This window comes from Phasianus colchicus, chromosome 11 (genome assembly GCF_987193195.1).
Source record: "Phasianus colchicus chromosome 11, bPhaCol1.hap1.1, whole genome shotgun sequence".
Taxonomy (NCBI): domain Eukaryota; kingdom Metazoa; phylum Chordata; class Aves; order Galliformes; family Phasianidae; genus Phasianus; species Phasianus colchicus.
This window is the reverse complement of record NC_143446.1, coordinates 8,111,284-8,136,327: the sequence shown is the minus strand read 5'-3', so window position 1 is coordinate 8,136,327 and position 25,044 is coordinate 8,111,284. Positions and strand designations below refer to the sequence as shown.

The window sequence follows — 25,044 nt, the reverse complement described above, 5'->3', positions numbered from 1 at the left end:
AAACCACAGAAGGAAGAACTTAAACTTCAGTTGCTTTTGTAGTTTCTATAATAAATTGTATCATTCAAGTTGAAAATGATGTTTTTCCACTAAGTATTTTTTTTCTTCCTTGTTCTTATCATTAAAGAATTATTAGCTTTTCATTATCCTTGGTATTTACCTATTTCCTATTCAAAAATAAGAATATAAAATGTGTGCCCCCAATTCTGCCCCCTCACCTTCCTTCCCTCAGCCCCATCCTTCAATCTGGCCTTGCACAGAAGGACAATAAGCCTGATAGCAGACAGCTGGTTCAGCAGCTGAAAACCAATTGAGCATGCACCTAAAAAGGAATTTATGACTATGAGTCAATCATCTTACTCCATAAATGGTGAGCAGCCCAAGAGCCCCTTTTAGCTTTCCTGCACAGCAGCTGGCTGCATGACAGGATCTCCCCCTTGAGCAGGGGCACCTCTTGAGGTTACAGCTGCACAGAGATATATCCCTTACACCCTGATGTCAAGCTCTCTTGCCAATACAGATCCTCAGTAAGTGACTTAATCGTTTTAGGCTTTGTTAGCTTCACTAAGATTCAATTGACTGTGAATAATCCCTTAGATATAAACCACTGATGAAGCCTGGGACTAGGAGTGCCACATCTAGGCTCCTTACCTCCATGGTTCAAGGAGATTAGAAAGCAAGGGTCCACTCTGAACTTCATGGCTCAACAGGAGGACCTCCTGTATGTTTATGTTTAACTCTACCCTCTGCATAGTAAATAATTGAGGGTATCCAGCCAATCTTAAGTGACTGTTAAAGCACTACATTATATTATGTCGATAAACATATTCTAGCTTCTCTTTTATGAGGGCACAATAGTGTTTTTGTCCCACCCAGAAGAACTAGATTTCTTTTACATAGCCAGCACCAATAACCATAGAGGCTTTTTCTCCTTATAACTAATCCTTTGTTACAGAAGTTCTATTTCTTGTTTTATCTTCTGTAACAAAGGCTCCCATTGCCTCAAACCAAGCTTCAGATACTTGCAAATATTTGCAGCTATAAAGTATATTAATACTATTAAAACACTTAATATAATATAAAACATCAATTAATATAGCAATTACTGAGGTTCAAAAGAAGTGAGAATTCTTACCTCTGTAACAATGTCAGCAACCACAGTAATAATGAATACAACCACAAGCAGAGCAGAAAGAAGAAAAGAAAAATCTTCCATCTGAATTGGCTGAGGACTTCTGGGAAAAAGAAAAAAACAACAACAGTCACTTTGAACGAAGTCTTGCATAGCTGAAAAAGCTGTCTCTAGTTAATTAATTACTGAAGAGAGCATTTCTAATGTCTGTATCTGGAAGAGAAATTTTGCTAAAAGGTAATGCAAAAGAATTAATAATCACTGATTAAACTCATTCTGACCAAATGAATTTTGTTTAAAAACTGTATTAAAAACAAAGAATATCATCTATACAAGTGAAATAATGTAACAGTGGAGTACAGCACTGCTGAGAATAACCAGAGTTCTTACACGGTCTCCAGAGCTTGCTGGTCATCTCTTTTGATCTGATATCAGTGGAAGAATATGTTTCCTACTGTGGTAGTTTAGGAGAACTTAGGAGAATATACTTTCAGCGTAATATGATTTAGCAGAAAATTATATTTGTTTCTGTGTTTTTTCAAGTACTTCATACTTTTGACACTCATAAAGCAGCATTAAATATCCAAGCCCAAGACTAATTATTGTAGAATTCACTTCTGTCTCTTTTTTATAGACAGTGACATTTGGATTCCACAACCGTGCTGAGTGGTGCTTTAATCTGTTTAATAACTAACCGATTAAATGGATTTCTGCTCTAGCTGTGATGGCACCGTACACCCTGCAGATGGCAGCTCATGACCTCGCAGTGTTTGTTTGCTTTGGAAGGGGGCAAGTTGAAAGCACTGGTTAGAAAGAGACACTGCTGCTGTATGAGTTCAAGTACTGATGCCTGGAAAGTTACGGGACAAAAATACCAGAAAGCTCCAACAGGTTTAGAAACGGTAGTATTTAGTGTTAGTTAACGGCGTGTCTGCGTGCTCAGATTTAGTCTATCAAGAGTACTTTTTGCCAGTAGCTAAACTAAACTCGCTACCTCGCAGAAACCAAGGAAAACTCTACAACGCACAGTCACGGAGTAAGAGATGACGTTCTTATTTGAACTGTGCAGAATTCCCATCTTTAGGCCACGGGATACATGGAAAGACTCACAAGCAGGTCTGCGATCCCGCCGGCTGTGCGGGCGGCTCGGCGACGCTTCTAAGTGCGATTCGGCCGCTCTCCAAACGCCCGCCCCGCACCTCGCTCTTACCCGTGCCGCTACAGCTTCCGAGGGCGCGAGGCGGACTTCGCCCCTCAGCTGCTCGTCGTGTTTCGAAACAGCGCGGAGTTCCCCCGACAGACTTTTTTTCCACGACGGCCGAAGAGCCTCGAGTTCCCGCGGACAGCTGCAGACCGCCTCCCGCACAGGCCGCTCCCCCTCCCTGCGCCGGGTCGGGGCCGTGTGACGGGATCCGGCTCCGAGTTTCACGGCGGCCGGCCCGCCTCCGCCTCGGGAACAGCGTGAGTGGGGCCGAGCGGCACCGAGCCTCCGGGGAGACACGAGGCGGAAGGGCCGGAAAGGGGGGCAGACGGAGCGGGGCGGCGGCGGGGTAGGAAGGAAGGAGGGGGGTGGGCGGACCCCCATACAGGCGGCTCTGTGGTAAACACGGCCCCGAGGTGCCACGTCTCGCCGCCAGCCTTCCCTGTGAGGCTGGGAAGGAGCTCTGGGGGCTCAGGGCGCGGCCGTGCCGACCCCGGGCACGCGGAGAAGTTCGTGCGTGCAGCAGGGCGAACTGCGTCGGCCTGAGCGGTCCCAGCTGCGGGAACTTCTCACAGCGCTTTACCTCAGGGGTCCGCTGCTCCTCCTGCACCTTCACGCGCGGGGTGACGGCCAGCAAAGGCCTCGCTGCTCTCAGGCTCCACGTGTGCGCTGTGGGCATCTCCAGCCGAGGGATATTTGCCTCCGCCAAAGGGAACGCAGTCGTTTTGGCCCTGGTAAAACAGAAGAGGGAGTGGAATATCAGCCAGTGAGAGTTTCCTTGTGGTTTCAATATGTCTGCAACGAGCTGGAGTTCAGGCAGGCGACCCACGTGCAGATGAGTGTAAGAACTGTGCATTAATACTGATCTACACATCCAGCTAAGTAAGTTGGATTTACATTGAAACAAAATGGCTTGAGATTTGACCTCTGCACCTTCAAGCTTTAAAGCACAGAAAATCGTGTATCACCTGCACACTGATACTCAGAGTCACTTAAATACCATTGACTGACCTCTTCCTATACACTCTTCTCAAGAGTCTCATTATCTCCTGTGGTACTCAGCTACTCCTATTCCAATTTAATAAGTTCATTAACAAAAAAGAAATGACTTAAAGGAAAGCATGAATTAACACGTAAATATAGATGTGATGGAGTAGATTCAAATCACCGCTTTAGTAACGTCAAAGGAGTATTCATTTCTTGGCTGATAATTCAGCCTCCTAGTTGATACAGCGGCTATCGCAACTGTTTGGTACTTATCTTTGACAAGTTTTATTTCCACATTTATCAGAGAATGGGAAATCTCTGATTCATTAATAGTAACAACACCCAGAAATATGCAGCTTGTCTAGATTAGCCACTCCATCCACCTACAGCCACTTTGTTACGGTCCATTTTTCAATATACCCTGCTATGCAAGCAAGGTACAGAGCCTCTTCCCTTTGTTGTGGACTGAAAGTCCTGTAAATCTAAAATTCCAGGAGTTAGGTCCCAGACAAGCTTCAACTAGTTTTGCCAACTTTCTTGTGAAGAAGGCAAGTTGATTTAATCATAAAGCAACCTATGCAGTTTCTTTTTCTTTTTTCCTCCCTCTCTCCTTTTTCAAAAGCTGCAGGAAAAAAAAAAAAATAAAAAAGAGACAGTCACTTCTTGATCATCCTTTAGAAAAATCTCTTTTCACACATAACCCCAAATACTGAACTGAGAAATGTGTCCAATGAGGAGCCCCAATCACTTAAGAGTTCTGCCCGCTTTTAGCTACCTAGTGTATGATCAAATGCACTGTGCTTACATTGTAGCAATAAAGTCTTCCTGCTGAGTTTCTCCTGCTCTTTATTCCCATAAGAATGCTGTCTGAAAGGTCTTTCAACAATATTTACCTGTAAAATAGATACCATTTTTTCAAGTGCGTTCAAATTTTGAAGCTCTGGTGCAATAAATGAATATATTTTATGTTGCTTTATGCATTTCTGCAGGGCTCTTTGCCAACTGATAAGGAACCTTTTATTATGAGCACAGAAGAGTCATGATATGAAAGAACCCAGATAAAGTGTTCCAGTAATATCCAGTAAGGCCTCAAAGACACTGTTTTGTTGGTGGTAACTACAGAGCATTTCATTAGAATTGAGCTATTTAAATCTTCCTATTTCTACATGTTTTACTTTAGCAGCCACCACAATATTTAATAGAGGTGACCATAAAGTTCCATCCTGTGTAAATTTTATACATGGCCCACCCAGCAAGTCACAGACAGTTGTACCTACTGAGATAAGTTGATTTTTACAGTTATGGGGAGGAAACCAACCAAAAACTACTTTTATTGAAATGGATTTTTGGAAGATGACATGGGCAGTAAATTCTCCCCCTCAAAAGAGCAAGTTAAAACTAAGGGAAAGTTTAGAAAAACAACTTACTAGGTTAAATTTATTCTGTTCAAAGAAAAACTGCAAATTTGCTTGAGACTGTAAAAGAATTTAAACAATGATAAAACTGTGTATGCACATAGAGCTGAACAGATTACGAGAGAGCAAAGTATCATCATATTCTAGTTTCAGAAAGCAATAATCCTTTCAATATAAGTTTGAATTGCTCTGTGAGTTTCAAAGCATGCACATGTAAGAGCTTCTCAACTAATTAGCTTTTTAAAGGGTCTACGCTTCTGTAATAGTGTCCTAGAGCAAGGCAGAACAGAAACAGTACTGTAACATCAGTGTTGCTTTTGGAATGTCATTTTAGTTAACATCTTCAGAAGCTCAATAGCTGCTGCTTGTGCTGTAGCAAACCATAGAACTACAGTCTCCGGGTACCACCCTGAGGTCTGTGACACAGAGTAACTCCAGCTAAATGTGATTCCAGGGATTCTGCACAGTTTACTCCTTTTATCACCAACAACTAAATAGGTCATGGCTGGTAGCCAGCAGTCTCATTTGGAGGCACAATAATATTTAATGGCATTATAGATTTTATGCCAAAGTCAATAGGCTAATATTTGTTCCAGAGCTTGGAAACTCTTCCTGTCTAATTAATAAACATCTTTAGGATCAACATCAGAGGAATTCTGCTTCTTCAGGAAAGAAGTTCAAAACATTACCTCATAATGAATCACACATAGGAAATAAAAAGAAAAGAAAGAAAAAGAAAAATACCTTGTTATGTAGGGACAAAGCATCTTTCCCAGATTAGCAGGGCCTAAGCTCGTAGTGTAGTAAAATCCCGTGTAAGCCATCTGCTTTTCCTGAAACAACAAAATCTACAACCTGCCTTGTTTTGTAAGTCAATCACATCTTCTTCAAATTATAACCATCTTCATTATAAACAAACAAATCAAAACACATAAAACCTTTCCATCTTTCTCTATTGCAACACAAGAAATCACCAAACTCTTCCCCTCCAGAAATCCTTTTAATATTCTCCACCTGTAGAAGATGCCCTCCTACCTTCAGTTGGGATCCACTGTGAATTAGCCATGTGAGAATCAGGTGTGTGAACTACTAGGCTAATCTGTTATCACACACAGATGTGTGTTCACATTCACGTTCTAGAAATTTCAGGATTTGTACAGCCTATTAAAAGCTTTCTTAGTGAAAAAGATTGTGCTTACTCCCATGCTTTCCCCAAGGAAAAAAAATGTGTTTGATATGATACATTACAGTGTAAATAAATGTGGTTCCTTATGAAAGACTTACAATCATTTGTTAGAGACTGCATCTAATTTTGCCTTGGATCCTGGACTTGTTGTACTTTCACAAACTTGAGAGGTCTCTCTCACAAAAATCTATGTTGCTGTCCGTAGAACCTCCAGCAAATCCTTAGGAGTCACAGGCTAGGAAATATTAGTTTTTACAAGCCTAGGATATCTAACTGTTTTTACTCATTGTTTGTACAGGAGTAATGGTTTCAAAGGGAGAAAGCAAGAGAAACACAGTTCAAACTAGCCAGCAGTACCAGTACTTATGACGTAAAAATGAGCTATGAAAATCTTGCCTGAGAACACAGCTAAACCTGTGTTGTTTGCAAGGTCGGCAGGCTTTTCTGAAGGTAAATAATTGCCATTCCTACCAAGCATCAGGACCTGGTGGTATCACATTGTAGTTGTATTCAGAGTGCTCCTGCAGGATCTGGTTTCAGTAACAAGGGAGAAAGCCACAGACGTACAAGTGTTGCCTTTACCTACATTAGGAGAGATTCTTCAAAAACTGTAGTTCTGTATTTCCAGCTGAATCCTTTCCATGGTTATAAATTGACTATGCAATACTACCGACTCACAAATTTTTAGGGGAATTTATGCAATTGTTGTTTTTCTTAAATTCTTGTCCACTAAAGGCAGATAAAGAGAGACTACCAGGGAAGCTGAGGTTTCTATCCTTCACAGTTTTGGCAAATACTTGAAGATGTGCTTCAGGTATTTATCTCATGAACCCGAAGGAAAGCAAAATTGGACTGCTTATAATACCAAGTAGCATGCCACTCAAATGGTGCCAGTAGTGCATTAAAAAATGACAGCAAGTTTCAGAGTAAATGTTTGTTGTCTTATTGGCATTTAGTTAAACTTTTGGATAGTGAGAATGAGCACAGTACAGCATTTTTACCTGAAAATGATAGACATTTTAGACACTGCACTAATTATTACATTTTAATTTGGACTTTTTTTGTTTGTTTGTTTTTCCTAGGGCAAAACACTGGATTTATTTTTTTTTTAAGTCTGCAAGAGAAGTGTTATTAGTTAAGATGTCCTACTTAATCAATGGAGTTAAACATTGCAGTCCTGTGAATCAGATGCACAAAGTAACAGGAGCTCTGTTTAAAGCCCACCTATTAAGGAACACATGGGGCATCAAGGAGCAACAACTAAAAATCTCATGTGCATTATCTCAGCTTAGTTCTGAAAAGGCAAACTCTTATAATTATGTCATTGTTGGAGCTGGATCAGCAGGGTGTGTGTTAGCCAACAGGCTGACTGAAGACCCTCACAATACCGTACTGCTTTTGGAAGCAGGCCCTAAAGACACCCTTTTAGGTAGTAAAAGACTACTGTGGAAGATTCATATGCCTGCTGCATTAACTTATAACCTCTGTGATGAGAAATATAACTGGTATTATCACACAACTTCACAGAAGCATATGGATAACAGAATTATGTACTGGCCCCGAGGAAGAGTGTGGGGTGGTTCCTCTTCTCTCAATGCAATGGTATATATTCGTGGGCATGCAGAAGATTATAATCGATGGAGCAGAGAAGGGGCTGTAGGATGGGACTACGATCATTGCTTGCCCTATTTTAAGAAGGCGCAGACACATGAGCTGGGACCTGATCAGTATAGAGGTGGAAAAGGACCTCTTTATGTGTCAAGGGGGAAAACAAACCATCCTCTTCATCAAGCATTCTTGGATGCAACCCAGCAAGCTGGGTATCCCTTCACAGATGATATGAATGGTTATCAACAAGAAGGATTTGGCTGGATGGACATGACTATACACCAAGGTAAACTGTAAAGGCTTCATTAAGAAATTTGTGTTTCTGACCCACCAGAAATACTGAAATAATTTTAGAATACAGACATAATCTGCACTGAATGCTTTTTGGTTGTTTGGGTTGATGAACAGCTACCAAACTCTAAATTTCCCCTATACGTTTCACAGCAGCTTGCTGTCAGTCTAGAGTGTATTTCATTTAAAATGTTTTAGCATGCAGATCTTGAGTTAAAGGTAAATTTGGGATGAGAGATTTGCAGAATGTCTTTGGGAAGTTTGTTAAAATAAAATATCTAGTTAGTATATATCCAATAGTATTGCTTTGAACACTACAGAAGAATGCTTTTATTGTATAAACATCCTGGTATTGGTATTGGTGAAAATCTTGAAGAGAACTTAGTACAACTATTTTGATTTTAAATTTAAGTGTATATTGCAGGTAAAAGATGGAGCACAGCTAGTGCTTACCTTCACCCAGCTATATCACGCCCCAATTTGTCAGTTACTGAGAAGACACTTGTAACAAAGATCTTGTTTCAAGGAACAAAATCCATTGGTGTTGAGTATGTGAGAAATGGGCAAAGGGAAAAGGTAAAAGATTTATATTTTCCAGTATGAAAGACATTATTCAGAGCAAAATTTACAAATAAATAAATAAATAAAACAAGTTGGTATGTAATAGAAGTGATGCTTTACTCTGTAAAATGTCAGCTTCCAGTGCATGATTTTGTGAGTTATTTACAGTAGGTGATACTTCAGTTGTATTTATTTAGAGATAACAGTATTTTCAGAACTGTTTTTCTGAAATACCAGCATTTCATCACACTCCAGTTTACAGATAATATAAGTGTAGGTTTCAGCTTGAAACATTACACGACGCTCTTGCATAATATCAAGTCACAGCTTGTCTGCTCATATTGAAAGCTTGATCATTTCTCCTTAAAGAAACTTCTAGCAAGATAGTAATACATTTAGAATAAGAAAAATGTGAGGGATAGGTGTCTAATATCAGTCAGAATTGTATCTGAGTTGAAGCTCACTTGCATTTAGATAAAGCTTAATAACATTAGGACTTATCTGCTCATTTCATTTTAGGCTTTTGCCAGTAAAGAAGTTATTTTAAGTGGAGGTGCCATAAATTCTCCACAGCTACTTATGTTGTCTGGGATTGGCAATGCAGACGATTTAAAAAAACTGGGGATCCCTGTTGTATGCCACCTTCCTGGTAAAGTTATTATTTCTTTCAACCTTGTATTTTCCTAAGGATTCAAATCAAAGTCTATTAAATTGAACCAACTTATTAATTTTGGTTGTCTTTATGGCAGGTAATATGGATTGAAATCAACAGCGTTACAAATCAGTGGAAACATGCATTGATTTTGGAACTGAGCAATGCCCCCCTACAGTTTCTCCACTGTTTGATAGTGGAAAATGCCCTTCTGAAAAATGCTACTAAGTGGCTTTAAAATATAGCTGCCTTCTTACAATTTAGAATTTTGGACAAGGGGTTTTGATCCACAAGAGATTGTATCAACTCTCACTGTCTTATATATTAAAATATGGAAAGAACAACATGAACTTCTTTAAACTAGAAAATCTAATACTCTACTCAGCAGTCAGATCTGGCAATTTTAGAACAAATGATATGTCTGCTGTTCAACTTACTATTTTTGTTCTAGTTATGCTACGTTTATTTAAAACCTGATTATGACATGAGCAAAGGGCTGATGATATGACACGTAGTCTTGGTACTAGTCATCATTGCCCTTGTAAGAGGTTGGGTCAGTTTCCATTTATGCTGTTTTCTAGTAGCAAATTTTGAGTATAATTGTTATAATTGTTCTATGTGAAATAACTTTGTTTTCTTTTTCCTTTCTTCTCCTTCCTGCCCCCTTATAAATCCTTTAATCAGGAGTAGGCCAGAACCTTCAAGATCATTTAGAAGTGTACGTCCAGCACAAGTGCACGAAGCCTATTACTCTGTATAGTGCACAAAAGCCAGTTAACATGGTGAGGATTGGTCTAGAATGGCTTTGGAAGTATACAGGTATGAAACCAAGTATGCAATTCTACCACTGACGCTTTAGAATTATTAAAGGTTTTTATCTGTGAATTTTGAAATCTGGGATCCTTCATATAAAATTATTTCATATCTTTTAAACTAACTGGAGTTTGCAAAGGACCTGAAAGATTACTTTTTTTATATAAATCAAAGTATTTTAAAGTAGTTATTAGTTATTATGTTTTAGATATCAAGTGAGGTTTTTATACAGCGTTATTTAACACACTTGGATCTCCATTAAGAAAATAAACTTTTAAATCTTGGTGGCACTGAGAAAAGCTTTGTTGAAAAATAGATGTTGCTTAGATAAAAATGTGCTGTGAACTGAATTATTTTTCCTAATTCTTGTCACAAAAGAATTATTTTGTTGCTCCAGGCAGAATCCTTCAGAATAACTTCTGTTAAAAATGGCACTCTCACTTTATAATAATCCAGCTTTGTGGTATAATAATCCAGCTTTTAAAAAGAATCTATCAAAGTAATCCTTGAAATCATTAAAATAGTTTGGCCAACTCAAATCCTTCATCTCTTGCTGAATCATTATGTCAGTAGCTGGCCCAAGGTGATGACTTATGCTGTGTATGTGTGGCATTTACCATGGAAGTAATGGTCACGGAGGGATGAATCATGGTTTTAAAAGGATCTGAAAATAACATAATATGAGGGAAATAGTATTCTCTTCATCTTTCCCCTTCAGGGTAGGCACTGTGGATGTCTTTGCCTATTACATGTGACTGATGGGATAGCTATGCTTCTTCTCTTGAAGCATGCAGTGCAATGATATCAGGATGCTGTAGTTGGTTCCCTCCACCTCTGGCAGAGTCCCAGTACTGAATCTGTCTCTGCAGTTAAACTGTAGGCAGTGCTTCTGCCAGTTATACTGTGGTAACTGCAACATCTCACATCAAATAATTGGAATTTCCAAAGTTATGGAGAATTACATTTACCTAGTGATAAAGAAGCAGGTGAAAGTGATACATACTGTTTCCACTGCAAGCTGTTCCTGAAATGTTTGTATTCTTTGCAATTTTCACTGTATGTATGAATTGTGAGGGCTGCTCTGAAAGTAATGCCTCCTATTTTATGGTGATGTCAGAGGCAGATTGATGGTATGGCAGTAGATGTTGAACCTTCCCACCAATATCATGTGACATTTTGTTGCTGTGTGACAGATGGCAGCAGAGGGGCCAGTCTAACAAAATGAAAGAAAGCAAACACGTAATTGAATTCCTCTATGTGGAAAAAATGGCACTTAGGGCTTTCATGAATGCTTGCTGAATGTTTACAGAGACTGAACAGTGGATGTTAGCACAGTGAGGTGGTATGTGGTGCATTTAGTGGCAACAACAATGTGAAAGATAAGACGTTCTGGATGACCATGCTCAGTTCCCACTATGAAATAAAGAGCACCTCAACCAGCTCATCTGGATTTCGACCAGGGATCTGTGTACAGAGCTGAATATTGACTCCAAAGCATTGAAAACAATGGTGGCAATACTGGAATGTCATAAAGTTCCCATGAATGCTCACACATGCAGTTTTGCCAGATCCCGCTGAAACAATACATGGCTTAAGGTAACAGTTTCCTGGATCACATCAGTACCAGTGACAAGATGCTGTGTCACCACTATGAGGTGGAGTTCAAACAACAGTCCATGAAGTGGCAACATGTGAATTCCCCATTGAATAAAAAATTCAGGATGCAGCTCTTAGTGGGTAAAGTTATGTGCAGTGTATTTTGGATGATATTTATGGATTTCCTGGAACAAACCATGTCTGACTACTAGATCATGATGTTGGATAAGCTGAAGACTTGAACTTCCAGAGTCAGGCCAAAGAAGAAGACAACTTTCTCTTGCAACACAGTAATGCCAGGCCCCACACCAGTTTGATGACAGTGGAGCACATCACGCATTTTGACTGGACTGTCCTACCACACTAGCCATATAACCCAGATTTGGCACCTTCTGATTTCCATCTATTCAGGCTGATGAAAGATGGGCTGCATGGGCAACACTTTCCTAGCAATTATACAATCATAGTACTTGTGAAACAATGGGTCATCTCTGCTGGTGCAGATTTTTACAAGCATGGCATGCAGGGTCTTGTTCATCACTGGTGAAAAAGTATTGCTAATGGTGGTGACTACATATTGGAAAAAAAAAAAAAAAGTGTTTTGTATCTGAAAATTTGCTCAATCAAGTATTGTTACTGCACCTTTTGTATCCATTGTAGTTTCTATTGAAATAAACAGGAGGCGTTACTTTTGGAGCAACCAATATGCTATCTATAGTAAAACAAGTTAAAAAGAAATGGGTTTCTTGCTTTTCTGAGGTCTTGTAATGGCATTTTATTGCTCATTTTCATACCCTAGGTGAGGGAGCCACTGCCCACTTAGAATCTGGTGGGTTTATCCGAAGTCAACCAGGAGTTCCTCACCCCGACATTCAGTTCCACTTTCTCCCTTCTCAGGTGATTGATCATGGTCGGGTTGCTTCCACGATGGAAGCTTACCAGGTGAGTTTTTTAAGAACCTATTGCAGTAATGTTCTATAGTCCCTATAGGAAGTAGATTGATCTTTTAGTGTGCTCATTGTGATGTGGCTTTACGCTATGAAATACCTGGCTAAACCTACATTGGGGAAAAAAAAAAGTAAATGATAATTATTTGATATTGCTACTAAAATTATGCTGCTTTTTTATTCTGTAAATGTGTTTAAGTAATTGCACTGTTGAAGTGCCATAGTACTGTTCATTAGGACACTGTTGTGCTAGATGGACAAAACTAAACCAAGGTGTTCTCCGTTCCTCTGCAGTTTAGGCAGAGTTGTAAGCTAGAATATATGAAGCTATCCATTTATTTATTGGCACAAATCCAACCTTCTTTTTAAAATGTCATTCTGATTCAAAAGTCTGTGCTAATGGTAAGGAACTGTTCCTGAATATACATCATCTTCTTGCTGATCTCTTCAGTGGTTATAGTAATTTGATCTGATTGCACTAGAGTGCTGTGCTACTGCTAAAGTGATTGTACTTTAAATTGGAAAAAAAACAGTTGTAAGTTGAAAAGACAGGCACATTCTCTCTTTCTTACGAAATATCATATTTAATTTGCAAAGTCTGTCCAAATTGAAAAAGAAATAGAATGTTCTAAATTTGGAAATATGTCTGGTGGGATTTTGTCATGAGTATAGCATGGGTTTGCAGGTTCATGTAGGACCCATGAGGAGTGCAAGTGTTGGCTGGCTAAAGCTGAAGAGTGCAGACCCAAAGGACCATCCTATCATTGAGCCTAACTACATGTCGGAAGGTAAAAGCAGCTTCTCCACCCTCTGATGACAACTTATTTCCTGCCTGATACAGTAGCAGATTTTCACATCTACTTGAAATCAGTTCAGAAGTGAAGGTTGGTGCATTGTCAGATTGTATCAAAGAGGCCACTGTCCAAAATACTGGGCAGATACTAAGAAATTCTTGCTCTGAATGCAGTCAGAGAGAGTGAGTATAGCAAAATAAAGAGCAACTTTTCATAGCTCACCTATTCCCTTGTGAGAGCATGCAATATATGTAGCTATTTTGCACTCATTGAGTATAAATCTATGAGATTTATTCAAAATGTTGTACTTTGGCTTTCAGCAATAAGAGAGACTTCCCCTATACCCTTCTCTCTTTTCTGCTATTTTCTTTCTTTCTTTTTTTTTTTTTTTCTTTTTTCTTTTTTTTCCTACTATGTTAGAGTGTACTTAGAGCCATCTTATTTTCTCTCCACGCAGAAAGAGATATTTGGGAATTCCGCCAGTGTGTCAAGTTGACCAGAGAAATCTTTGCTCAGAAAGCTTTTGAAAAATTTCGTGGACCTGAAATTCAACCAGGAAACAATGTTCAGTCTGACAAAGAAATAGATGCCTTCATAAGACAGAAGTCTGACAGTGCTTATCATCCTTCTTGCACTTGTAAAATGGGTCAGCCTTCAGATAGCACTGCTGTAGTTGATCCCCAAACAAAAGTGATTGGTGTTGAAAATTTGAGAGTAGTAGATGCCTCAATAATGCCCAGTATAGTCAGTGGGAATTTGAATGCCCCTACTATTATGATAGCAGAGAAAGCTGCAGATATAATTAAGGGACTCCCCTCACTTCAGGAGAAAAACGTTCCTGTATATAAGCCCAAGACCTTGGAAAAACAACGATAAACATTCTTGTCATTCTTTCACATTTTAGCCAATTATTTTTTATCTCTGTGTTTGTATCTCAATTGGAAGGGCCAACAAAATAAATGCCGTAGAAAAATACACATCACAATAAAGCAGCTACTAATGTGGTCCATTCTGTTGTATAAGATTAGATATATATATTTTAATCAGTTGGCTCAAGCCGTTTATTTTAGTTGGACAGGAAGAGATCAGTGTGTGTTATTCTGAAAGTCTTTATGATATGTCTTATTATTTAAAGGAAGAATTTTAACTGTTTTGATATTATTACCCAGGGTTACAGCTACTCAGTAATTCCCACGTTCTGCAAAGTAAATGCAAGCATTTATGTATTTACAGGCCAAAGTAGTAGTATCAGAATTCATAGAAGAAACACTTAACATGTCCAGAATTTGTAAGGTGTGTTTTTTTATGGGAAGAATGCATAATTTACAAACCTTTACTAGAAGTTGGACTTTACCATACTTAGGACTCTTAACTTAGAAAAAAAAGACATAAAATACATTTATCAAAAAAAAAAATTGAGTTGTGCTGCTTTATCTTGTACCATAGGAAGGGATCCACACGCCCCATAATTTCCATACTTACTGATCTTTGCTCAAAGATGAGTGCATGCAAATATACTCAACAGTGCCCAACTATCAACCAACAATCATTAAAAATATTTATAGCTGAGGTAGCTTTAAAATGGAAGTTCACTCAAAATAACTACATTAAATAAGATATCAGTGATATGAGATCTTTTTTAATTCAAAGGCAAACAACTTACTCAGCAAACCAATGCTGTACTTCACTTAGGACTTAAATCTTTGTTTACTATCTTCAGATATGTCAAACAAATACATGATCTTCATGGCTGTTTCTGTGTGTGTCTAACTTACCGGTGCTGAACTGAAAAACAAACAAAAATAATACACCTAAAGAAATGGAATTCATTAACTGGAACCAAATTCATTCAATTTGATGGATTTGTTAAGTATTCCAAGCTAACTTCAGACTAAGTAACTGCTGAATTGTAAAGCAAATGCTTCTGTACCTTCAGATTGGTCAGCACTTCCTGTGAACAGAATATGCTTTTTTTTTCCCAGGAAAAGTAGAATTTTATACCATTTGAGCAAATTGAAAAAAAGAAAAATTACAAAAAAGCTGCTGACTCAGATGTTGGCTAGAGGGACAACTGCAGATGTTTAGGGCAGATTTTTCTACCTAGTGCTGCTGCAAAGTAATGGTTGGAAGCCCTGCTGCTAGCTGAAAGGACTTAATTGATCAGAGTATAAAGAGTAAATAAAACTTTTGAAGATGGAAAGGGATAGAAGTGAAAGTCATTCCCAAAGGAAACAGGTAAACCCTTTCTGTGTACGATGTATATTTGCCTGGAGTGTGAGGAACAAAAAGAATATTTTAAGTCAGAGGTGATTGATTGGCTGTATTAGTAAGACAATTTACCTGACACAATTGTGCCTTTAGGGAGAGCATGAATAATGTATAATGTACCACTTTTATAGCAACTAATAGCTTTTATTCAGCAGCTATTCTTCTGAGATCTTCATTTAAAGAGACTCACTGTATCTTAGTGTCATTTAGAATATGAACTATTAAGGATGCTTAGAATAATACCAGTGATGAGAATCACTGCAGTCCTGTACACTTGAGAGAGGAAGCAATTTGGAAAGATGTAACAGTGAAGTTCCTGCATTTGCAGATTCACAACATGGGTTTGCAATCTAGACATGCAGCATGGGAATTGTTATTATGCAACTGCGGAGGATTAACTAGTTGCTATATTACATAACTTATTGCTTGAACACACAGAGCTGTCATCTGCCATTATTTCAAGTTCTGAGAGATTAGGAAATAGTGAGGTTAGATAAACATATAAAATTGCATGCATCTTACGTTCATGTGTCTTGCTGCTTTCAACAATCAAGGTACACTTCGCTGCATTGTGTAATCAGACAATCAGGTATTTGTTCTGAACCACCATCTTTTCTCACAGTTCTAAACATACAGTCCTTGCAAGATTTTTTTCATTGCTGTGCAGCTGAAGTTGCCTTATTAATTTAGACCTCACTGCTACAGTACTTCATGGCTCCTTCATGCATTTCCTTTGATGTAGTCCTAAGGAAATTCTTCAGGTATTTAAAAATGTTGTTGTCCTGGGATAATCTTTTTAGGTAGCATCAAGCAGCCATTAGATTCTCCTGCATTTTATCTGTCTGCTGGGATTGAATTTCTGTTAAAATTCTTCTTACTCCTAGCAGAGTTCAGTCTGCTAAGGGTACTTAGAACAGATACAAAATGTTCAAATGCGTTCTGTGAAGCACTGGGAGCCTGCAAGTCAAACATCAGCCATCTACACACCTTACTGAATGATGCAGATCACAGGACATTATTTAACAAAACAATATGGTGGTTAAACAAATATTATTTCCATTTCTATTCAGATATTTTTTCTATAGATAAGTAGATGATAGTACATTATGTATTCAAGAAGAGTTCACTGTAAAAGTTTTTTGATGTAAGAATTGTTTTTGATGTAAGGAAGTTCTTGGACCTGCCAGCCTGGCTTCAACCAGCAATGGTACTGTGAGTGCCAGCACCAGCATTTCCATGGGAACAACTTGTGGGTGCTTTGGAGACAGCTGGATGTCTCTGGCTGGGGACAATAAGATTAAGAAAGAAAAGTGACCAAACCCATTTATTTCTGTACATGAATCTCAGTTCAAATTGTTTTAGTATGAGAAATGCTGTTAAAAGCAGCAGAAAATAGCAGTATTTGTAAAACTGCATTTTGTTTCATTTAAGGACACTCAAGTTTTTGTGCACCAGAACTTCTGATGTTTCTCCAGCTTAAAATACTTTAAAATACTTTTCAAGTGTATGATTTCAATTACTCCATAACTAAGTAAGGCAACTGGGAAAGTAAATAGTGGGCTTATAACAGACATTTTCTGTAACAGAAACATATTGAAGTATTTATACATCTTATTAAAATAATAGTTACATGACATGGATTGTTGGGAAAAAAATAAAAGCATTTGTTCATCTTATTAATAGTTCAAAAGTTACTTTGATACAACACAAGCATCCCACTGCAGTGTTCTTTTAGTCTATATTGTTTGTCATCCAACCTCCAAAAAAAGGATAATCTTCAAATATGAATATATTTTATATGTACAATTTTTAAGTGAATATAACTTCTCGTAGCTGTATTTAACTCCTTGCTAATGGACAACCATAATGCTTTCTGTCACTGTGTTCATATGTAAACATATCTGGGAAATCATTATAAATGCATTAATTGTTGAGATTACTTTCATTTCTTTTAATGGAGTGATGACTACAATTCTGTGAGTCATTCTAAGGCTGCCAGTTACCATGAAGTCATACATATATGGGTTAATCTTTTTTTTCCTTACGGTTCTGCGATAAAATTGAACAGTTATTCTATGTATAGTTAAACCATTAATTATGTAGAACATGGCTTGTAGCTGAATTTCCTCCACTGTTTATAAGGACTATTTCCTCATAAAATATTATATCTGCCCCAAAGAGCGTCTTTCTCATCAGACCATTCGAAACTGAGGACTAACTATTCTACTAGCAACAAAATACAGTGAAGTCAGCATATCTTTTTCTGTCTGTTCAGACATATGCTTAATTTAAAAAGTCTTGTTCAGTGCAATCTGCTACATTAGATGTGCTATGAGAAAAGTCCATGCAATTAAGCAACCTGGTGTTTTGGTTTTTGGTTTTTTGTTTTTGTTTTAAATATTTCATCTCCAGCTTCCTTAAAGGCGTTTTTTGGTTTTTTTTGTTTTTTTGTTTTTTTAAATGAGGTGGAGCTGTGAAAACTTCTGACTGCTATTTCTGTGAAATCAGATCTGAAAGCTTTATTTTGGTATCAGAAACTTTGCTCCTGTAAGTTAAGATGAGTAACAAAACGACTACAGTGGGTAACACACCCAAGTGACAGACAGGCACAACAAATTTCCCTTCTTAAGCAATGTTAAGTCAGATTTGCTTGATTGCTTCCATAGATCCACACCTCTGGGAGCATTAATCCCTCAGAGTGTACAGCAGGAATACAGCCTTGTTCATACAAATACTCTAATCACTTTTCTCCTTTCTGGTTAACAGCAATTATTCATAAAGAGCTTGCACTCTATAACACTGCAGATCTGTTATCAAATTCCACGTGTTCCTTCCCATTCTCCAAAAGGTACAAACAGAATTTCAGTTTTGGAGCTTCCTGGTGAAAAACTGTTAGTAAAAGGAGTCCCAAGTATAATAAAATTATTACACAGTTTTATTTTGAAGAACATTTTGCATTTGTTTTAATACAAAATGATTTAGGTCAAGAAAGAATTTACAAACCTTTAAGTTCTTATCCTGGCATTTGAAATAAGAATGATTCCAGAGGAAGTCTGTATGCTATTCATAGGAAATTGTCATTATGTACAAAATGTTTATTGACATGTTTTAAACATCACATTTGTAAAAATGTGAACTGGATTGCTATCTAGCATATGAGTTACAGGTAAAACCTGATAATGCAACTTGTTAGAACAAGTCATTGTTATCCAGTGCTAACAAAATAGACAGTAGCTTTCAGTATTTTTTGATTTTCCTCCAAGGTTGTTGAGCCTCAAAGTCATTTCAGGGTTTTACTGCATTATGAACAATATCTCAGCCCTCTTTTGATTGCATAAAAATAAATCTTTGAAATAGTACACATAAAACAGAAAGGTAGAGGCAATAAAGTAGTACACTTTTTATATAACTTTTTTTTTTTTTTTTTGGTTCTGTGAAGAATCATGTAATCATATTTCTTCTTTTTCTGAGCAAAGTAAGCAGCACTGAAGTAAAGCATTTTCCTTTACCTATGAAATAGTTCCTGCCCTAGATGCTTTCTATCACAGTAGGGTACATAGGTAATGTACTTTGTCACAACAAACTGTCCCATGATCAGTAGTACCCTGGCATGAACTTGCCAATTTTTTAATAATTTTAATATTTCAGTAGCATGGGATTAATACAAAAATAAAATTACAACTTACTTTTCAATCAAAATGTTAAAATAATTTCAAATCTTTTACCTTTCCAAGTATAAGACTGCAAATGGTCAGCTGTGCATCCCTTACACAGAGAGATTCATTTGACACCGTAATGTTAAAAAAAAAGTCTGTGTTGTCAAGTTCAAACTTGACACTTTATCCCAAAAAGATCTACAATGAGAGGTGGCTCTATTTAAATATTTATGCTATAGATCTATATATTCCAAGTAAAAATACTCATATCTAGAATTCTGTGGAGAGTTACAATAATTAGGGTCCATAAATATTGCTGCAGTTCAATTACGGTACAATAATTACAAAATATAGAACATCTCTTTACAAATACAAATCATTGTATATTACAATTCATTTACAATAATTTCTATTATATAATTTTTAGCAAACTATCTTATCTAATTCTACTTTAACCTGGTTGCAAGTGCATTAGTAAGAATGCAATTATTCCAGTATATTTTGCCCTTAATGTGATAGTCATAAAACAGACTATCTGAATGATATTTTCCTATGTAAACCGATGTTACATATGACAGAGTATTCTTTATATAACTTCTTTTTCCAATGATCTCTAACAGGTAGAGCATGACAAACCGTGTTGTAGAAGAGCATTAAGAAAAGAAATCGGGAGGCAGGTTTGAAAACAGTATTAGAATAGATATGCGATGGATAGCTGATATGCTCTTGAGTACTGAGGTAATGACATTATTGGTTGTCATCATTCACCTCGTGTTGTGCTGGACTTGTACATTTTCACTGACACCATCCCGCTCTACTATGAAGGACAGCAGCACAAAGTTGAAGGACAGGCAAGATATTACACCTCAGAATCCCACTCTAGCCCTCAAAAAACTGATTGTCAGAACCCGCTTCTTTCCAAAATAACCTTATTCCTACAGAGAAACTGAAGATTCTGTGGGAAGAGATGATGTGCTGCAGCTCTGATCACATTTCAGCAACCCGGAGATAATCTGTTTATTAGTTATGGCTTCCTTGAGGCGTGACATCACTTGTACAAAACTTGAGCGGTTAACCCCAACTAGTGCCTAGCATCTTTAAACTATGAGGCACTTTTTCTGTTATTTAAAATCATTTCCCTTGCTAAATACTATAAGCTTGTAATGCATATCATTTCATCAGCTAAGTCTTCTTCATATCGTCCTGGTTCTGGTTCTTCGTCACTGTAGCCAGGACCAAATTCTTGAAGTTCATAATCTTGTCTGCTTAAAATGGGGAACATATCCCCATTGGTCCCATTGCTAATGTTTCCATTGAGAAGATTACTTGCCGCACTTTCCATCTCATCGATAGTCATGTCGCAAGCATCAGCAATCTCATGTTTTGTAGCTGAAACAAATTTAGGGTCCTTTGCATACCTTCCTAGGCCTTCAGATATAAGTACCTGGCAGATGGAGAGGAGAGAATGAGATATAAAGCAGAATTGTGGAAGAACAGACATTTTTAAAACATTTTTCATTTGTAGAAAATACTACAAACTTCATGCTAAATCACAAATCAACAAACGGCTTCAAACTGCACTGTATCAGCTATGTGGTATTGTAACTGACAATGCAATACCTCTAGTTGTTGTCGTTAGAAACTTAGGAGGAGTCTGATAAACATAGGACAGCAGCTACTAAATCCCAGACAAGAAAACTGGGATAAGTTGCTGAAACAGAGTTTTAGGTACATTCTAAGTATCTTAGAATACATGGAAGAAGGATGCTGTAGTCCCATTTGGAAACAGTGAAGTATATTGTTCAACTTGTAGCAGTAGAAGGAAATAATAGATGGAAAAAAAGAACAGTAACTATCACAGTCAGAAATGCAGTATGTTATTATTATTAATACAAAAGAATTTCTAACATTCTTTAGTACACCCGCAAATCAATCTCGGTTGTCTTTGTTCACCCTCTCTGCAGCCATTACACACCTATCATAGAGTTCCTGTTCGATCAGATTACTGCAAAAATGGCTATTTATACATGTAAAATAATATAAACAAATAAATGGAAACAAAGCAGAGAAAACACATCTATGCATCATCAGCTCTTGTGAGAGGATATTTCACAATTGATCCTCATTGGCTAGAAAGCTTAAAGTTCATTTTAAACCCCGTCCTTGATGTTCCCAACTTTCCTTCTGCTGGTCTCTTACAGCCTGCCTCTCAGCCCTCTGACACTGATGCTGTGATTTGGAATTCCACTGATCCTTTACAACACAGCAACCGAGAAGTTTCCCTATCTTTACTTGAGATCGGTTTCAGTTGAAAGTGAAAATACCACATTCTCAGAGAGATTGTGTAGATTGAATGATAAGCATTTTAATGTTAACACAAATGCTAAGCAGACAGTCTTGATGACTTCAGAGGTTTCTGTAATACTTACCGCTTCTACCAAACTGTCTGCACTCCTCTGTTTGTCACTGTGTTTATGCCTAAAGTCATTAGGTACTGTTAAATTGGCTGGTGTAAATGTTCGGTAGGAGATATCAGGGTCGTCTGTGTACCAAGAGCTCCTGTGCAAGGAAGGCAGGCTACCATTCATGTGTTCTGTAGATTCAGCCCTGTCGACTTGGATTAGAGGTGTATAATATGGGGTACGGTCCCTGTTGGGAGGGGTTGCAGGTGGGGTAGCCCATGAACGCGTGGAACGACTTGGTGAATGTTTATGAGCTTTACTGGAATCCAGACCTGCAACAGCCATGACCTGGAATGGGGAAGAATTTTTCAAGTCAGTGATTTCAGACACTGAGTCATATTCAATTCCAATTTCAGCAGTTAGCTCCAAACAACTCTTCTGGCAGATGCTATGCAAAGTTAATATTTTCTGCTGTTTAGAGTCAAATAAAAGAGGAACAGAACTGAAATTAGTAAGAGAGCATAAAATTGTATTTTTTTTTTTAATATAACTAGTTTATATACCTTACTTTCTTTGGAAGTACCAAAGAAGAGGTACTTATTTATCATTCTGAATTGTTTAAAAACCTCTGGCTGGGGCTGCAGCAGGGGATAGGAGACTTGTGCTGCAGAAAGATTTTGTTTGGTCATATGAAACTAAACTATTCCACTGAATATGAAGTAATTAAAAATAGTGAAAAACGATTAACAAGACCACATGACACAAGTCCTAGTTTAAATCAACTAGGTAGACATATATACTGTGTAAACAGGAAACGGTACTCTGATTCAGAAAAATTAAATTCAGCTATAGGACAAAGAATACGGATTTATTTCTACTTACCATATACTGCCTATGCTTATTAAAACATCTGAATTATTCAGTAGCATCCTCATGCACTAGGAATGACCACCTAGTACTTTATCTATGCATAATCCTCTAGTACTGTTTCAAGTAAAAATGATGGTCTAAGATACAACATAGAAGATAAAAAGATGTAATTCATTATTAGTTAAATAAAGTCCTGAATTTACCTGCTGTTGCATTAAGTGAAGTGGTAAAGCAGTGCGATGGTGGAAATTTGGAGAGAGTGGTATATCATCTTGACTGCTCTGTCGGCGGAGGCATTCAAAATTAAAAGAAGATCGTCTATTTGCTATAGAGGAAGCATAATTGATTAGGAAAATGAAACAATTTTCATCAAAGTCTGTTGTTTCCAGAATTCCACTGTGCAACAACTATCACACAAAAAAATATCCTACTGATAAGAAAAAGAGTTTGCTAACAGAAGAAAGCAGTTGTTTATAATGAATAGATTCATCACACGAGCAAGTACAGTCCTAGGCAGAAATATGAGCAGGCTAACAGGACAGAATGTGAAGCAATCATGTTTATGAAAGAAGCATTTTCCAGTTCTGCAGATTGGTTTCTATACTTAACTTCAGAGTTTCGCTGTACAATGCTGTGAATAATAAAAAATAAGAGTTTATTCTTTCTTCTCCATACTTTAAAATTCTTCATTCTAATGAGTCAGACTTCCAAAGGAAATACCAAATCCCTAGTTTATAAATAAAAAAACTTCAACCCCACACCATTAAGCTTGCTCTTGGTTCTGTTTTCCCTGCAAATCACTGAATTTCAGTCTCTAGTGTTCACTAAAACAGTAGGAGTTACATGAAGTAATCTCAGTGTCATTAAGAAGTGTGGCTGTTAAGGGGCAGGGAGGTGCCAGCAGATGAGGCAACAGCAATGCTGCACATCTGTGGGTGTGAATAAGGAAGGTTCAGACTGAATCCGTCTGATAAGCATTTCAAAGAAAATTAAATCTGCACTCTACCTTCATTTACCAGTTCAAGTAAATCAGCAATTACAATGACTGGTTTCATACTATTGCCTTAGTGAGGCAAGGGATATTTGACTGATTTGTATGTTAGGATCTGTAGATTTTGAGCACCTCTCAGAAATCTGCTGGCAATATTCATCATGAAATGTCACATTTGAAATCCAAGTTACAAATAAGCTTTTTAAACTGGAAAATATTTTTATGAATTGAAATCATTCCGGGTTTGCAAACACATTGTTCTTAATGTACATACATGCTGGTGTTGGAGGTAGCAGCCGTCTCCTAGGAGATCTTTTTGTATCATAACAGGTCTGTGAATCATCTTCCTCAAAAAACCCATGTGGGTGATGGTAACCTTTTGGTCTTTCAAAATCTGAGTCATGGCAGTGATGTCGACAGCGGTAATCGTACACATGCCTGAATTCAAATACAGTAAAGAAAAGATTATTTCAGAGTTTCTGTATGTTGAGCTGTTTAGATTTCTAGAAGATACCCAAACAAAACCAGGTATAACTAGATTATATAATTACATGACTTAGATTTGGAGGTAGCATACATTTTTCTACTAGTATAATTACATAACATGTTGTCATATGAAATGTTTATCGAAGTACATCTGCAATGAAATTCCTACCAATACAGCCTAAAGTGAACGTTGCTTAGAAAACAACTCTAAAACCAAAATTCTGTTCTTCCCCTGTCATTCTTTTTTTTGAACCCAGGTGGTGGAACACAGAAATTCAGAAAACAGAATTCAATCTTGCACACTCCTGAAACTTCTGAAGTCAAAAATCAAATAGTACAAGGTTATTATTTGGCTGTAATTATCATACAAAAAATGAATGTCCTGAGAATTCTGTGAAATTCAGCTTTTACGCAAATCTCAGCTTTCATGCAATCCAACACAATGCAGATCAGGGTGCCAATCTTGTTAAAATTCATATGGCAAATAAAGGTAGCATACGAGGAGAATAAAGCATGTGTGGTGCTAGTGCATCTTGGTTTATGGAAATAAATTCCTCTATTTCTGGGCTGTCTTTCAACATTAAAAAAAAAATATTAATAGAAGTGGAGAATACTGTTGAGAACTTGTTGAAGCAAATTCAGCAGAAGAGAAGCTGTTTTAAGGAAGACAACCAGACAACAAGCTACTCAAGACTTTTTAAGTCCAAATGTGAAGTTCGGATCTGACGTTGCTGAAGCAATGTCACAGTGGTGTTTGTCAAGCCAAGCTAACTTGGGAAGCACAGTTCTAAAGTTAGAAAAACCTACCATGGTCCATTCCTGAAGAAGCCGAGTGAAAGAAAGTTACAGCAAAAAAGTTAAAATTATCAAAAGAAAATCAAGGCTTTATTTGCTTAAGTCTAAAATTAAGATTTGAATGCCAAGTTGGGAACAAGAACAACGAAACACTACTTGACAGAAATGCTACAATTAACTAAGCTACCTCTCTGGATTTGGGCCAGAAAAAACATAATTGAGTCAGAAAAATTGAGAGGAATTGGGTTATAAAGCTAGAACCCTGCAGTTACAGCACAGAGCCTCAGATGAATACAAGTTTCCATATTGTTCAGTAATACAAACATGAAGTAATGCCAACATGCTGTCTGAAATGCCATCTACAATGTTTCCATCAAGAGTATGAAAAAACCA

The 25,044-nt window shown here is 37.5% G+C and overlaps 3 protein-coding genes across 15 annotated transcripts in view; 1 reads left to right on the top strand and 2 right to left on the bottom strand.

Moving 5' to 3' along the window:
* Positions 1-163: 163 nt before the first annotated feature.
* LOC149916426 (uncharacterized) lies at positions 164-6,190 on the bottom strand. Of its 3 annotated transcripts, XM_090148172.1 has the most exons (5): positions 5,480-5,553; positions 4,126-4,213; positions 2,243-3,064; positions 1,136-1,235; positions 201-322 (listed from the first exon to the last, which is right to left on the bottom strand). In XM_090148172.1, coding segments are annotated over exons 2-5 (954 nt in total). In that variant the 5' UTR covers positions 4,128-4,213; positions 5,480-5,553; the 3' UTR covers positions 201-292. The 3 variants fall into 3 exon arrangements, with proteins under 3 accessions (XP_090004297.1, XP_090004298.1, XP_090004296.1); XM_090148171.1 differs by lacking the exon at positions 4,126-4,213 and having other exon boundaries at positions 164-322; positions 2,343-3,064; positions 5,480-6,190; XM_090148170.1 differs by lacking the exon at positions 4,126-4,213 and having other exon boundaries at positions 5,480-6,190.
* CHDH (choline dehydrogenase) lies at positions 2,455-14,554 on the top strand. Of its 3 annotated transcripts, none has more exons than XM_090148166.1 (9): positions 2,455-2,593; positions 6,220-6,371; positions 7,004-7,815; positions 8,245-8,396; positions 8,901-9,030; positions 9,718-9,852; positions 12,242-12,384; positions 13,075-13,177; positions 13,641-14,554. In XM_090148166.1, the coding sequence occupies exons 3-9, from the start codon at positions 7,062-7,064 to the stop codon at positions 14,057-14,059; spliced, it is 1,836 nt and encodes a 611-aa protein (XP_090004292.1). In that variant the 5' UTR covers positions 2,455-2,593; positions 6,220-6,371; positions 7,004-7,061; the 3' UTR covers positions 14,060-14,554. The 3 variants fall into 3 exon arrangements, with proteins under 3 accessions (XP_090004292.1, XP_090004294.1, XP_090004293.1); XM_090148167.1 differs by lacking the exon at positions 2,455-2,593 and adding an exon at positions 3,058-3,174; XM_090148168.1 differs by lacking the exon at positions 6,220-6,371 and having other exon boundaries at positions 2,461-2,593.
* A 3,821-nt stretch (positions 14,555-18,375) lies between these two features.
* The window catches only part of CACNA1D (calcium voltage-gated channel subunit alpha1 D), a 170,212-nt gene continuing 163,543 nt past the window's right edge, over positions 18,376-25,044 (bottom strand). For 8 of the 9 annotated variants that reach the window (XM_090148162.1, XM_090148157.1, XM_090148156.1 and 5 more), the window contains 4 exons: positions 23,645-23,808; positions 22,583-22,704; positions 21,537-21,857; positions 18,376-20,551 (listed from right to left, as the gene is read on the bottom strand). In XM_090148162.1, coding sequence (XP_090004288.1) covers positions 20,258-20,551; positions 21,537-21,857; positions 22,583-22,704; positions 23,645-23,808 — 901 coding nt within the window. In that variant the 3' untranslated portion in view covers positions 18,376-20,257. The remainder of the gene's footprint in view (positions 20,552-21,536; positions 21,858-22,582; positions 22,705-23,644; positions 23,809-25,044) is intronic. The other variant, XM_090148163.1, reaches the window with a different exon arrangement.

Coding starts and splice junctions, on each gene's coding strand:
- LOC149916426 (XM_090148170.1), bottom strand. CDS start 5,559: ATGGCTTACACGGGATTTTACTACACTACGAGCTTAGGCCCTGCTAAT. Junction 1,236..2,242: donor GCGGGATCGCAGACCTGCTT/GTGAGTCTTTCC, acceptor TCTTTTTCCCAG/AAGTCCTCAGCCAATTCAGA. Junction 323..1,135: donor TTGCTGACATTGTTACAGAG/GTAAGAATTCTC, acceptor ATTCCTTTTTAG/GTGCATGCTCAATTGGTTTT.
- CHDH (XM_090148166.1), top strand. CDS start 7,062: ATGTCCTACTTAATCAATGGAGTTAAACATTGCAGTCCTGTGAATCAG. Junction 9,853..12,241: donor ATGGCTTTGGAAGTATACAG/GTATGAAACCAA, acceptor TTCATACCCTAG/GTGAGGGAGCCACTGCCCAC. Junction 12,385..13,074: donor CCACGATGGAAGCTTACCAG/GTGAGTTTTTTA, acceptor ATGGGTTTGCAG/GTTCATGTAGGACCCATGAG.